At 39.4% G+C, this 16,530-nt stretch overlaps 1 protein-coding gene across 1 annotated transcript in view; it reads right to left on the reverse strand.

Annotated features, from left to right (window-relative positions):
• Window positions 1-1,866: 1,866 nt before the first annotated feature.
• VPS4B (vacuolar protein sorting 4 homolog B) overlaps window positions 1,867-16,530 on the reverse strand; it is a 37,514-nt gene continuing 22,850 nt past the window's right edge. Inside the window, exons 10-11 of the mRNA XM_089516619.1 lie at window positions 13,733-13,870; window positions 1,867-4,233 (exon numbers count right to left, since the gene is read on the reverse strand). Of these exons, the coding sequence (XP_089372745.1) occupies window positions 4,132-4,233; window positions 13,733-13,870 (240 nt within the window). The 3' untranslated portion in view covers window positions 1,867-4,131. The remainder of the gene's footprint in view (window positions 4,234-13,732; window positions 13,871-16,530) is intronic.

Consider the following 16,530-nt stretch of genomic DNA (forward strand, 5'->3'; position numbering starts at 1 on the left):
AGCTATGCTAACTAGAGTTGATGAGAACCTGAACTGAAGCCACATTTTAAAATTGTCTGCTGTCAAAGAGGGGTTTCCTTGGACAGCATATTCCAAGCCACACAAATAATCCTGGCACTCTGAAGTATATTGGTTTCATGCTTCATGTCTCAAGTCCACCTCATTCCTGTAAATCCTGTGACAGCTGAGCCTTGGTGCAGTACAGAGAGTTGCCAATCTTTCTCTTCCCACAGATCCACCTTCCAAGAATCTCAGAGAGACTGACAGTTAAACCAGTTTAACTGGAGGGCCTGGGAAATGGGATGGATTTAGAATGGACTACATATGGCAAGAAGTGAGCCAGCATGGTGAGCGATTTGAACATTGGACTATGACTCTAGAGACCAGGGTTCGAATACCAGCTTGGCCATGTAAACCCACTGGGTCACCTGGGGCAAGTCACACTCTCTTTAAGCCTCAGAGCATGGCAACAGAAATCCCCTTTTGAAGAAACTTGCCAAGAAAAGTCTGATAGGTTCACCTTAAGAGTCACCATAAGTCATATGATTTGAAGGCACACAACAACAAACAACAACAATGCTGCCAGACAAAGCTGCAAGTTTGAACAGTGGAATTATGAAGTGGCAGCTTAACTCTTTTACCTGCTGATCTCTTTTGCTCAGAATGATTGACTAACCCTTTTTCTATCCATGGGTGGGCTTTGGAGGATGTGAAACTTTTTATCAGTGATTTGTACTTATTTACCAAAAATACTGGAGAAAAGTGCTTAGCAAAGATCTTTACTACTACCATTTTTTAAAATGTTTTCTGAGCTCAACCTCCCCCCCCCCCCCAATATATTACAATTTTCTATCTGTATACCATTGGATACTATTGCTCTGTATGTAAGCTACTGGATGTTTAGTTTCTGTTTAATAGTTCATGTCTTCAATCTGGTTTTAATTTTATGATGGTTTAATGGCTTTTTGGGAGCCAGTATATTGTAGATTGAGTGTTGGACTAGGACTCTGAAGATCAGCGTTTGAATCTTTGCTTGGCCACAGAAGCCCACTGGGTGATCTTGGGTTAAGTCACACTGTCTCAGCCTCTGAGAAAGTGAATGGCTAACTGCGTCTGAACAAATGCCAAGAAAACCCCATGATAGGTTTGTCTTGGGGTCACCATAAGTTGGAAACAACTTGAAGGCACACTACAACAGCAATAGTTTTTTTCTCTTAATGTGCTGTGAATTTTAACTACTGTACTCCTTCGGCCTGTGAGGGAGTGAACAAGCAGGCCCAGCTCCACCAGGGCTAGCCTGAAGAATAAGAGTCCTCCCTCCAGTCTATCTGCCTTGGTCCAGGCCTCAGAGGGAGAGAATAATCACTGGACCTCATCCCCTTTTCTACCACCATTCCCTTCTCTTTTTGAGTCGTGTCTTTTAAATTGTAAGCCTGAGGGCAGGGAACCGTCTAATTAAAAATAATAATTGTAAGCCGCTCTGATAGGGCTGAAGGGTGGGGTATAAATACCATAAATAATAAAATAAATAATAATAATAAACTTGTACAGGAGTATATACAGTTATGTTTGTTTAACTGTTGTAAGCTGCCTTGAGTCCCAAGTGGGGGAAATGTGGGATATAAATTATACTTATCATTGTAATTGTCATCATTTTGGAACTATAGTGCACTGTCATCTGAATAGTCAAATTTATTTAAAAGCCTGGCAATCTAACAGCAGCAAAATTATTTTTTCACCTTTTATGAAAAAAAAAAGATTATTACTGTTACATGTTACTTTATGAACCCTCACTTCGGTAATACAAGGCTAAAATGCTAGACATTGCTGATATGTGTTCCCCAGTAATTATTCAAATAAATGGAATTAGAATACCAGATTTATTTATTTTATTCTGGATTTTAAGTAATTACAGATGAGCTTTGATTGGTGACCTTCAGCCTTAATGGTATAAGTGCCAAATGTTTAAGAGTGCATACATCACATCAGTACTATAAAGGTGAAGCTCTGTTTGTCTCAGTCAAGTCTGAAGCCATCTCTCTGGATTGTACATTTTTGAAAGCAGGTGTAATGTAATAAGCACCAAAAGCAAATTGTAAGATTTTAGTTGGGGAAAATGCTGGGTGTACACAATGCATAAACAGGACAGTTATTAATGCACTGAAAATATGCTGAATAAGTAAACATGAAACACTGCATCAAAGAGTAAAATGTAGTTACAAGAATGTGTTTTGCAAAACAAAAACCCTCTTTACACTTGGTCTGAGAATACCATTTGAATTGTCCTCTGGAACAAAATATTCCAGATATTTAAAAATTATAGAAAACATATTGACAACATAAAGTATACTTGATGCCCAAAGAGGGGGGGAAAGGTCTAGAAACATAAGCTAGTGCTGTATTGCAATTTTTTACTTCATTCAGAGACCAAATTTCATTCAGTCCTGATTCTGGAAATAATACAAAATCTGTACATAAAATGAAAACCAAAGCCTATGAGGTGACTATACAGTACTTTACATGGGCTTTTGTAACAAACAATGCACCTACAATGTATTGTCCTTTAACAGAAATGCAGTGTGTTACAATGATACTCAAGTGATCATTTGTTTATACCCAGGGCAAACTTACAAGGCACAAATTCAGTGCTGTCACTGGCCACATTCAGACATCATGCTAAACTACAATTTAGTGTGATGAAAACAAGCTGTAATGTGTCTCTGCCATGTATGTTCTCTCCTTCTCTAATGTGGCTAAGAGTCAGAAGCTGCCACTTTCCCCACTAACAACAAATTGGCCTATCACACAAACATAAGCTCTGCTTTCTTTCAATTATGTTTTGTTTGAACAAAGCAAATTAATCTATGGTTGAAACTGGCTTATTTTGACAAATCAAAGTTAAGAGCAACCATCACTTGTGAGACTTGGAGTTATGACAAGTTGGCTAACATAAACTAAAGCAAGAGCTTTTGAACAGGTCAATACACCTGCAGGGAAGAAGGAAAGACTGGGGCCTTCTGCAACTTGTTCTCATTACATTAAGATAAGGTTTAGTATAATGGTTGTACCAGGCCACTGTAGTTACATTCAGGCACTTTTCTAAGATGCATGATTCTTAGCAAAGGCCTTGTGAGAGGGACCTGTGCTACTCTTACAGTGTGTTTAAAGTAGTGTCAGCTTGTTTGCAAAATATTTAGTTATTAGACTAAATCAAATAGATGTTCTAGTAAATCTTGAATAAGAACACCTTCCCTTGGCACCTCAAAGACATTTGGTACTTGGTCTCAAAGCTTCTTCAAAAATAAGCTAAGTTTCAGGATTAACTTCTCTTTCTTCAACACATAGCTGGCTAAAATTCAGGTTGAAGGCTTGCCCAGAGTCTTATTAGAATATATTCAATGTTTTAAACTCAGAGAGAGAATAAAGGTGGATAAAGTATAAAGAGAAACCCTCTTCCACAATATATACATTCAGAATCTGTTCTCTGGCAGTGCACAGTATCAGGTGTCTATTGATGAGCTATTTAAAACAATGCTTTTTGCTTTTAAGGCAATGTCTAAATTCAACACAATAGGAAAAAAAGGTACATGTTGAATATTCTACTAAATAAGTACTGGCCTTTATTGAAGCACCAAATACTTCCTTTTAGTACCCAACCTTTACTTTGATGTACTTCAACTCTCATTTACCTACAAGTATAACCAAATTCCACTGTGCAATTCCAAAAGAAGCAATTATTTTGCAGACAAACCAACAGTGAAAATACCTGGCAATCAAATAATTTTTTGCACTCTTTTAAGTTTTCTATAGAGGTTTATGAATATTTATAAACTAGAACTAATATATATTACCTAAAATCTAAACTCAAAAAACCTGCAATTATACCTGAAGGAGTTGCCAAATTTTTAAATTTTCCCCACATTTTCCTTCTTTACCACAAGGTCCTAGTGTCATGCTCTCAGGAGGAGACATTTAATAGAGATTTCTGGAAAGTGATATACAAAAGCTCAAGGGTCCTTGAAAATGGCTCTTCAGTTCACATGGAAAAACAGGAAGGAGCAATTCATTTATTGGCAACAGAGAGGCAAGAATCCCAAAGAAATAAAATTGAGGGTCACAGCAGTCTTTAGATTAGCCTTCCTGTCCAAAATCTTCTGTAAATTTCTTTAGTTTTTCCAGATCCTGTTCATTCACAGTGGGCTTTGTGCTGGCTAATGACCTCAACATATCAGCCTGTAACATAAGTGGAGAAAACATGGTCAAGAGGTGTACATTTCTTTGTGTATTTACAAGTAATAAAAAAAAGACAGCATCTGATCTACAATTTCATAGTGGATTTACAGAACTGGGAAAAAACGTATGAAGGAGAAACCATTACAATATCCCATATTATTTGTTTGATCATTTGTTTCTCAAGTAACTATGAAATCAAAAGTTTCAAGTAGATCAATAAATACAGTAAACAGCTGCTCACCTTTTTCTTTTGTACTTAGGACTTGGTGCACGACCACAAAGGGGGACACAAGCTCTGCCTCTGGTTTTCTCAACAGCACTATTTTGCATTCTTTAGGGTTGAAACTGGCTTATTTTGACAAACCACAGTAAGAGTAACCATCACTTGTGAGACTTGGAGGTTATGACTAGTTGGCTAACATAAACTAATTGGCCTTATTTCATTAAAACTAGCTATTTATGTTAATGTGAGTTATAACTTAGCACATATACCAATATAGGCTTGAATTACTGGTCATATCTGAGTCAAAGGTTAAAATAAAATCCTGAATCAGTCCTGTGAACTGCATGACCAGGTTCCATTTACTTGCTGTCAGTGTCCCAGATTCTGTGAAAGAAGCTCATGACAGAAGCCATTACTCTGAAACCAACACAGGTTTTAGAGGTTCCAGTTTAGAGCGGGTGTTCCCAACTTTTTTAACTTGCAGAGCCCTAAGGGCTCCACGGAGTACAGGTTGGGAACCTCTGATTTAGACTATAGCATTAAACTAGATCATTATATTCCCTAGAGTCAGCATCTAAGGGGGAGAGCAGGCAAGCTTTTTCTCTGGACATTATAGTTGAGAAAACAATCTGAATTTACTGAATAGTAAATCAAACCAGAGTTATGACATCTTAGCCTTCACTTCAAATACGGACTTTATTATAAATACATTTAAGACTGCATTATTTTTTAATTTTTTTATCCCTGGACTGCCAGTGACTTATTTCTAAGAAGCAGTCACCCATAGTATGACATTATTCAGCTATTCTTAAAAGTGAAAAGTCTATTCCTGTGTTACTCTACCGAAGAATTAAAACATTTGGTAATTTTGCTCCCTGCTCTTTGGTAATATTAAAAGGTACAGCCAAATAATGACTGAAAACGGGAGATGTGTAAGAAATGGAAAAGGTGAGAAATCACCAAAGAGGAATTCAAACAAATAGCTAGCATAAATAGAGGTAAAGTCAGAAAAGCTAAAGCGCAGAATGAGCTCAGGCTTGCTATAAAGGTTAAGAACAATAAAAAGGACTTTTTTGGGTATGTCCATAGCAAAAGGAAGAAGGAGGAAATAGTACGGCCATTGCATGGAGAAGATGGATAAATGCTAACAAGGGACAGAGAAAAGGCAGAACTACTCAACACCTTCTTTGCCTCAGTCTTCTCACACAAGGAAAAGGATGTTCAAACAGGAAAATGGAGCAGAGGACCCAATAGGGGATACGCAGCATAGAATAAGTAAAGGAATATTTGGTTAATCTAAATAAATTTAAGTCTCCGGGACCACATGAACTGAGGGTATTGAAATAACTGGCAAATGTAATCTCAGAGCCATTGACAATAATCTTTGAGAACTCCTGAAGAACAGGAGAAGTCCCAGCAGACTGGAGGAAGGCAAACGTCCCCATCTTCAAAAAAGGGGAAAAAAGGGGATCCCAACAATTATCACCCAGTTGGTCTGACATCAATACCAGGAAAGATTCTAGAGCAGAAAATTAAAAGAGAGTCTGTGAACATTTAGAAGTGAATGCCACAATCACAAAAAGGCAACATGGGTTTCAGAGAAACAAGTCATGCAAACTAATCTGATCTCTTCTGAGTCCATTATTCTTCAATACTCATCTGTCTTCCTCCTCCATCCTGTGTTCATTCTCTTTTACTCTCTGATTGATGTACTGTAGGTAGATTTACTATACCTCTTCTCCCCACTTGAATATTTGTCACATAATTGCTCACAACTCAAAAGTCCTAAGATGACACTATCTAAGCATGTACTTGCTGCTGCTGCTGTTGCTGTGAGCCTTTTTGTTCTATTAGCACACAAAAAAGGAGGATGCTGTCCCTGTCCCCTATAAACCAGTTATATTACTCTGATTGTGAGAAGCAAGATGAGTATCAGTAGGAGCAGTTCTGATACACTTGGAAGTTCACCATGCAACTGGGATCCCGTTCCTGAATCAGAGTTCCCATAGAGAGCATCCAATCATACAGGAAACTGTATTGGCATTGTAGAAGGAAAGGACTAGCCTCCTCTTTTCTTTGCATGCTGACTGAACAGGCTTAGAAAATGACAGCATAGGGATCAAGACACTCAGTAATATCATTCTGAGCTTTTGGGGCAGAACATAACAACAATACAAATATTCTCTCCTAGTCTATACTATGTCTTTTCATTCTTAACTGACTGTAATAAATCCTGATCAGGTTTCTGAGCTTAGGAGGCTCTGAGAAAGGCCAATTCCAAGCATCTAGGTCAGTTAAAATCCATACAAAGCATACACTTATAAACTACTTTTAAAGCATGTAAACAAATAACATGTAATTAGGAAATCATTAGTTTCTAAGGCTGACTAATGCACGCATGATAAAACTGCTGTAAAACATATTCCACAAAACTACGTCATCTGTAGTTAAAAACAACCCCACACAGCTGAAAGCATATCCAAAATACATTATAAATGCCATTTATGCTTAGTCCATGAGATGTATTGAGGTTGTTTTTCTTGACTATCTAAGCTAAGAAACTTTTTTTTCCTTTTCAGATCCACACATAGTTAAAAATTGTATTTGATGGAACTGAAGATCCCTCCTTCTTCTCATCTCTGGATGTGAACAATTGTATAATTTCAAGTGTTACTTTCAATGTTTTAGCAAGGCACCCTGGAGCAGGTTTAACCTCCAAGGTTTTATACCCCTTTCTGGCAGGAATGAGAGTTAATTCAAATTAGTGAATTAGAAAGAATAGATGGTGCCACATAAATGTCTCAGAATAAATTGATAATTACTCCTTCTTTCTTGTTTCATTACAATAAAAACTAAATGAAAGGACAGAATTCACCATCAACATTTCTTGCTTGCTGGCTGGCAGCTCCTTCATCATATTCCAAAGCAAGGCAAAATCCCAAAGTCTACATTTTAGTAGGTTGCCTAAACAAATGCTGTCACCTCCAAACCAACTCATTCTTACCTCTTGCCCAAGTCTTATTTTCATGTAGCTGACTTCTCCATTAGTCAGTTGGCCTTGAAGTTTATGTTGTTTATGTGGGACTGAGAAGAGAGCAACCCATATACTTGCTAGTCAAGTACATGCAGCAGCAAGGACTTTGATCTACTCTTTAAAAAAACAGTTTAATAAAATGGTGGCAACACAGACTACAAAGAATTAACAAGCAGACAGGATGATAAATGGAAAACGCCTGTGAGCTTCCTGTTGGCATCTTGTTGGCTACTGTGTAAACAGAATGTTGGACCAGATAGGCTTTTTGTCTGATTAAGTACAGTGGGCCTTTGGTATCTGCTGGGATTTGGTTCCACGACCGTCCGTTGATACTAAAATCTGTGGTCAGTCAACTCCCATTAAATTGAGTAGGGAGCAAGCTTGTTTTCTGCTGGTCCAGAGAACAGGACCCGGAACAATGGATGCAAGCTACAGGAAAAGAGATTCCACCTCAACATTAGGAGGAACTTCCTGACAGTAAGGGCTGTTCGACAGTGGAACAAACTCCCTTGGAGTGTAATGGAGTCTCCTTCTTTGGAGGTCTTTAAGCAGAGGCTGGATGGCCATCTGTCAGGGATGCTTTGATTGAGAGTTCCTGCATGGCAGGGGGTTGGACTGGATGGCCCCTGTGGTCTCTGCCAACTCTACGATTCTATGATTCTAAATACAAAGGCAGAGTAAAATGGAGCCCCTTATATAAAATGGTAAAATCAAGGTTTGCTTTTTGGAATTTAGAGTTTTTAAAAATTATTTTTAAGTCAATAATGACATGAGCTGTGAAATTCCCACCCATTCTCAATTATAGGTACTGAAAAGGAAATAGATTCTTGCATAATTCTTTTACTAGTTATATTTAACACAATCTATGCTGGCATACCTCAGTTAACAAACCCTCTGACAAACAAATACCTCTTTACAAAATAACATGGTTCAAATTAGAATACTTTTATTTAAATAAATCCAGTACTTAACATGTGTAAATTTTATACATACTGTCTCACACGCAGCACATGCACATACACCACTGCTCTCAAATATGTACACGGTTTCATTTTTTCTTTCACGCACTCACACAAACTCTTTCCCCTTCTCTTCTCCTCCAGGACAGAAAAATTTTGGAGGGGGAGGAGGAGAAGAGATCAGGGCTTCAAAGTCTGGTGCTCCCCTTCAGCAACTCTCACATCCCCCCGAGGATCCTGCCCCCCCAGTTTGAAAACCATTGATCTAGTCCACTCTTCTGCCAATGCAAGAATCCACAGCTAAAACATCCCTGAAAGGGGGCCATCTAATCTGTTTCAAAATCTCCAGTGAAGCAGTCTCTCACTTCTAAGATAGTCTATTCCACTGTCAAGCAGCTCTTACCACCATTAAGTTCTTACCAAAACTGGAGTACTGTTTCTTGTAATTTGAGTCAACTGTATTGGTTCCTTTCATTATGAAAAGCAGGAAAAAACAAGCCCACTCTATGTTCCAAGTGACAACCTTTCAGGTAAAGGTGGCTACCATATCACTTCTCAACTTTAGTTTCACCAGCCTATTCTACCCAGCTACCTCAATCATTCCTCATAGGGCACAATTCCCTGGCCTTTTACCACACTGGTTGCCATACTCAGGACATGTTCTAGCTTCTCAGTATCCTTCTTAAAATGTAGTGCCCAAAACTGAACACAAGTGAGGTCTAATCAAAGCAGAATACAGTGATACTATTACTGTCCTTGACAAAATTAGCAGACATGATACAGAACAGAATTTTATTGGATTTTCTGTTGTTGCACCAGGCTTCTGACTAATATTCAACTTACATTCTACTAAGACTCCTTGATCCTTCTCACATATACTGCTGTCAATCCTGGTATCTCCCTCATGGCTTAGTTATCCAATTTGCCAGAGTCAATTTGAATCCCAATTCTATTTTGTGAGATATTCATCCCAATTTGGTGTCATCTGCCAATCTGATGATCATCCTCTCTGTTCCTTCTATCATTCAAGTCATCCATAAATATATTGAATAAAGCTAGATCCAGAACAGAACCCCATCTCCTCCCCACTTGTCACTTCTCTCTGTGATGATTAGGAACAACTGGTGAGCATTCTTTGGGACTGGTCTGTCAACTAGTGACAAATCCATTGTCCACCCCCCCCCCACCCCATTTTACCAGTCTTTCTTGCAGTATCATGGGGTCCCTGTCAAAAGCCTTACTGAAATCAAGCCTCAAAAAAAAGAGACAGAGAGAAATAAGTTCAGCGTGGCATATCATTCTTAATAATCACAACATTCCCTATGCATTCATTCTGATTTCTTTCAATGCCTCCCACTTTTCTTTTTCACTGGCACTGTTGTAATCCTGATTTCAATTTTATGAAACCCATCATGAACTTCTTTCTTTTTTGACACAGTAGACCCTCATCACTGATGAGGGTTGGGGTGCAGGATCTTTGCAGAAGTGGGAAAACTCTGAATATTTAACAATTCCCCCCCCCCCCCCCAAATATGCATGCTACAGGCTATGCTACTGCAAAATCTCCAAGCTGCCTCTACTGAACTTCCAGTCTCCAGCCTCCCCCCTCCCCCCCATGTCTCCTAGGAAGATGGCACTGCTGTAGAAATCTCCTGCAGTGTTGCCCTTCTTCTCTTTGAGGAAAAAGAAGAGAAGAAAGATGATATAGGAGATTTTTTTTGCAGCATTTGTATGATTCGCAGAGACCATGAAGAAGAAATGTACTTGCTATTGCTACTGTATTTGGCCACAAGCTCTTACTCAGTATTCCTTTAAGCTTAATGAAGTTCATTGAAATAGGCTTTTTAACCATCTTGAGTACATGCAATAGAGCAGGGGTAGGCAACCTTTTTGAGCCGGGGGCCGGGTTGCTGTCCCTCAGACAACTGGAGGGCCGAAGCAAAAAAAAATAAATTATTAAATAATTTTTTAAAAATTTAATTAAATAAATAAACCGGGACAAATGTAGGACAAAATTTTCAAATTGTGTACACTTTTTTTTAAAAAGTGGAGGACACGTGAAAAAATTTGCTGATTTTTAAAAAAATGTTAATGTAAATGCATGTTTCTGAGGCTTCTATAGACAATTGCCCCTGCACACGAGAGGCCAAAGGCCCCGGCGGCAATCGGCAGCAGGACCAGGCTGGGGCCGGTCCCAAGGCCTCGCTGGGCTGCATCCGGCCCGCGGGCCACAGGTTGCCTACCCCTGCAATAGAGTCATCAGTGGTTAGCTGGGGGAATAATGCAAGTGGAAAATAATGTATGCTTGAAGCACTCAAAGAGACACACTCTGCAAGAGGAGGGAGCATCAAGGGGAAGAGCTGGTTCCCATGAAGGACTGAATCAACATCAAGGATGATTGTACTGACTGCATGTCTGCTTCTCCACTGATATTCAGGCTGGATTGTGTCTGAGGTCTTGAACGCTGAAGACAGTTGCTGGTTCCAGACACATGGAGACTCTCAGAACAGCTAAGTGATTATGGAATAAGCTGCCCTCAGGGTGGATTTTACCCGAAGACAGGGAAAAATGCATGACTGGTAGCTAGAATAAGAGTTGCTTTTTGCTGCCCAGAAAATATTCCAACCTAACATAGCACCTATTTCACTGGGAGCTCTCCAATTAATGTTAGCACCTGGCTGGCTGAGCAATATGAGAACTTCCACCCTGATGCTTTCTGATATGACTAATAAGCCATCTCCAATGTGGCAGGAGACTGGGGGGAAGAAGGAGAGCAGAGAAGCAAAAAGGAGACAACAGAAAGGGTATTTTTGCCAAGTGAGATGCCATACAATAGGAAATGAAAAAGACAGTAACAAAAGCTTTAAAACAAGTTTAGCATAAAGAGGAAAGGAGCTGCCAAGTCCAGAAAACATGACAGTTCAGAGAAATGGCTCTGTCTTGCTCAAAGGTAGGGACACAATGGAGGATGAACCAAGACTAATGAATTAATAGAGTAAATTGATAGCCATATGAACCCAGACTTCTTGGGAAGGAGAACTTAAAAAGCCATCCCTTCACAGACCTTATTCTGACTAGTGAATGACCAACAACTTTATTATGAACTGTTAAAAGCTAAGAGGTCCAATAAATGTTTGATTTAAATGAATTTCTCTTAACAAAGAGAGGATTGCATTTTTTTTTGCTCACATAGTCATTTTTTTTTCTGACAATCTTTCTTTGTTGGATAACATTTGTTGCAGTGTTGTGCAACCTAATGTCAAGTGTCTTTATTTGGAATTAGTCTCCTTAGGTTCAGTGGGGTTCACTCCCAGATGACTGTGTGTAGGATTCCAGTCCTAGACAGAATTGCACAACTAGTTCCATAAGACCAAGAAGATCTTGATCTAATGTCTGTTTTCTATACAAAGGGATCTTGTAGCACCTTTGAAACTCAGGAGCAAAGCAGACCATCCTGACAGAGCGGTGTCCTGCTGTCCCTTTCAGCGCCAGATTGGGGCCGGTTGGACAACGCGACACCAGTGTGGGGGCGGTGTTAGGGCATGTGTCGTCCAAATGCCATGCCCCACACCGGCACTTCAAGCCGGTCTGTACAGCCCCTAACTGAAAAAAAGAAGCTGGTAGCATGAACCTTTGCAGACTTCAGCCTACTTCCTCAGATGCACCCCTTTGTCTACTACTTTTCAGACTAACATGGCTACATCTTTGAATTCTACCAGCCATTTTATATGCCACATTGCAAAAGTGCTTTTGAAATTAAAGATTACTTCAGAAACCTGGTTAATATGGAATAGAATCTGTTCAAAGTGCAGGGAAGCTAAAGGTTCTTTGGGCATACCCACTCTTCTTGGTATGAGAAATGATCCTCAGACATACTGTAGGCAAGTATATTTTTTGAATGCAGACTGCCTTGGTTTAACATAAGCTGGTTAACCGTGATAGAAGTTGTGAAAGTGACACTGGTATTTAAATAAAATACATAGCAAAATGGAAAAATAAATATGATTGGATAGTGTCAGTACCTAAACTGATTCTGGACAATGTTGCTCAACAAAAGATTTGGAAACAGAGTTACAACACCATATATTTGGAAACTTTGGGCCCGTTACAGACCGCCCAAAAGGGGCGGTCTCGGGCTGCTGCCAGTTGCAGTGCGGAGGAGTCGCAGCAGCCAAACCGCGCGACTCCTCCGCACTGCAAAGAAGGAGTGCAAAAATCACGCTCCTTCTGGCAACCCGGAAGAGACGCCCCAAGTGCCAAAGTGCGCACTCGCGGTGTCACTTCCGGGCTGCAACGTGCGGACGCAGAACGTCCGCTACGTCAAAATGGCGGCGGCCGTGTGGAACGGCCACCGCCATTTGTTATGGACTCTGGCCTTAACAGGGTAATGGGGCGTCTGGAAGAGACGCCCCTTTTTCAAAATGGGACATCCTAAGGACGTCCTTTATGGCGGTCTGTAACCCGCCATAGTTGAATTTAAATAGGAAAACCAAAAAATTTATATGTAGGTAATAAACTAAAACCATGTACTAAGCGAGAAAGAGTGGAACATTTGCAATTGTTTTATAAACAGAAATGAGGAATTATGTCCTTCCTTTTCACACTGTAGTTCAAGGCGCTGGTAGAGCACATGCATCAACAAGAGCACTTCTCAGACTACCTGATATGGAGAAATGGCAGTTTTTTCCCTAATGTGCCAGTTAATGGCGTCAAATTTCTGCCCATAGTTTTCTGGAAGTTCTCAGTAGAATGGCAACAAATGGCTCATAGACAAGCATCAGTCCATGGACTACCACTAATCTACAGAATAAGGATTCTGGGCAATCACCCCCAGTTAGAACAGGCCATCCTGAGCTAGATAACTTAACTTATTATAAAGAATGTTTCTATATCTTTATGTTCCAAATTGTATGCATCAGTACTGCAGCTTTTACTGTTCATATGAAGATGTTTTAAGGCAGATCTGAATGCAAGAATAAACATACACAATTCTTGATTTGCATATAAGAGAAGACATATGAGGACAAGTCTTCTAAGGCAGCAAAACATGGTAGGGAAGGGCACAATCTGAGTGGGAAGAAATGGTGCAGTTAAAGAGAGACATCTCTCTTGAGCAAGTGTACTTTGCAATGCACCATGCCATTGTTATAATCCATGCAGATTTATCAGGCATATAATCTTCTGTAAATTAGGGCACAGATTTAATTATGAATACATATTCTTTATCCTGACACGGACACAACAGTCTGAATTGAAAACATTCAAAGGAAAACAAGGACTAACCATACAAACAACAGGCTCCAGCAATTTATCCCCTGGAACATCCATCCACGTCATTTCAATGGCATAGGGTTCTCCTGGAGAGCATGGAGTAAAGAGATCTACTAAGACATTCGGATCAGACAGTGATGGTCCTTTAACCTGTGACAGAAAAGAAATTCAAGGTACAGTCAATCAAAGGATTTATAAAAATTATATGTGTGTCTCGGGTGTCAAAAAACAGGAAACAAATTATAATTACATTAAATTATATATTTGCAGCAAAGATTGAAATGTTGGTACTTGCCACGAGAAGTCATTCTTGGATGCGATCCACAACAAATGGGTTATTCCCCACACATCAGCTGGATAGGCAGAATCCTAAATTCTTTTCAGTTATCTCTATTCACTTCTCTCCCCTGCTCGTCAGTTTTATTCTATAACCTTGCCTAAACCAATATCACACAACCAATTTAGCTCAACACTTCAATTCTTCTTCTTCTTCTTCTTCTTCTTCTTCTTCTTCTTCTTCTTCTTCTTATTATTATTATTATTATTATTATTATTATTATTAATTTCATAATCACTCACTGGATAGGGGTGGATTGCTCCTTCTACCATCCAAGAATGACTCATCACAACAAGTACCAACGCTTCATTCTCTGGATGGGTTAGGAAGAGTGATCCACAACCAACAGGAGATACTGAAACTCAACTACTGGGTGGTATACCTACTATCTTAACTATCTAACTGACTGCAACACCATGTGTCCAAAAGACGTCTGTTCCAATTTATACTTATCAGTCTTATAATGTTCAATGAACGCAGAGAGTTTCTTCCCCCTGCTGCACTGCAGACTTCATGTAGAGATGCCAATAAGGCATAAGCAGTGATTGTAGCCATAGAGCAGGTAGAATGAGCCCATATCTGCTATGGCCTGGGCGTTTTTACATAATCATAGCATAAGAATATGCAAGCCTTCAGCCAGCTCACAATCATATACTTAGACACCCTATTTCCTAATGTCTTTGGATTAAAATACATCCTGCATCAATATATCTGAAATCTGCTGTTCTTCTTATATATGTCATCACTGCCATTTTAACATCTAAACAAAAAATTGGCAAATATATATATCTTGAATGGCCCTTTGTTTACTGAACACTTTGGCAAAAAAATTGGATCTAAAGTTAAAATTATCCTGATTAAATTTGCACAAATTATGATTTATAGACAATGCTGCCAATTCAGAAACGTCTTGCTGAAGTGATCAATACCAAAAATATAACATTAAAAGTAAGCATCTGCAACCCTCTTGAGGATGAGTAGACAAATGACATACTTCTGGAAACAAAACAGTGGAAAAAGCAGCCACTTGTCCTTTCAAAGTATTTGGTCTTAGTCTTTCACTATCTCATTTTGAAGGAAATAAGCACATCACTAACATTTATCTCATTTAGATTTATACCCCAAGAAACAGACCAACTTCTAAAAGATTTCCAAGTTACACCATCTATTCTGAGTAGAATCACTTCTCAATGCCAAAATGTTGATTCAAGATGTCCCTTTCAATATCCAAGCAGTTAATCGCAACCATCTCATATTCTGATGCAGTATTGGTCCCTGATGTAACATGTCTGGTCTTTGTGGCAGTATCCATGGTTCCCCGACTAACAGCTGCAACAGAGCAGGAAACCAAGGTCGTCTTGGTCAATAGGGAGCTATTAACAGCAGCTCTGCCTTTTCTAGTCCTACTTTTGTTAAGACCTTCTGAATTATTGGGAGAGATGGAAATGTGTAATGCACCCCCTGAGGCCAAGGCACTGACAGTGCATCGTGCTGCTCTCCTCTTTTGTTTCCATCTATTGAATAATACCTTTTTAACTTGAAATTCTCTCCAGAGATGAATAAATCTACCTGGAAGGGCCCATAAAAAGCCTCTAACTGCTGAAAAAATTCCCTGTTCAAGGTCCATTCTCCATTGTCTGCTCAAATAATCTGGCTGCACATTCAAGGAACCTTTGAGATACACCACTGTCAATGACTTTACTGATTTTTTCACCCACCAGAATATCTTGTTCGATTCTCAGATCAAGGGCAGTGATCATACCCCCCCCCCCCCCCCAATTCACAAAGTAAGCTTTTATGGTTAAATTGTCCATGCACACTTGCACAAGCTTTCCTTTTCTACTGTGTGCAAAAACCTAATAGAACCGACCATATTCAATGCCAGATAACTTGTATTTCAAGTAGACACAAGTCCATTCTCCTTGTACTCAATGTCCCTCACAATGCACCCCCCACATTCTTAAGAGGCTTGCATCCATAGTTACTGTGACCTCTAGGTGAATTACAAACAACTGTCCTGTGTTCAAGTGTCTGTTTTGCAACCACCATCTCACCTCTCTCTTCATAGACTGTGGTAGAGTGACCTTATGGTTTTTCTTCCTCACTATATCCATCTGATGTTGCACGAGGAACTGCCATAGCTTGTGAGTATGAAATCAAGCCCATAAAATCAACTGGATAGTAGATATCAACAATCCCTGGACCTTTGCTAGAAACATTATATCTGCTTTTCTCATCTTCAATAATTGATCTGAAGATGCCAGCTGAAGATGCCAGATTCAGGTGAAACACCAGGAATAAATTCTTCCAGAACGCAGCCACATAGCCCCCCCCCCCCAAAAAAAAAAAAAAAACCCACTATGGATGCCAGGCTTGAAAGCCTTCAACTTCAACTTGATTTAATTCTTTCTTTATTTTTTATCTTCCTTTCTTGTGATAAAAACAGGCATCCCTTCTGGGAATCTATTACTGC

Source organism: Sceloporus occidentalis, unplaced genomic scaffold, assembly GCF_023333645.1.
Source record: "Sceloporus occidentalis isolate IW3139 unplaced genomic scaffold, rSceOcc1.0.p SCAF_3, whole genome shotgun sequence".
NCBI classification, from domain to species: Eukaryota; Metazoa; Chordata; class Lepidosauria; order Squamata; family Phrynosomatidae; genus Sceloporus; species Sceloporus occidentalis.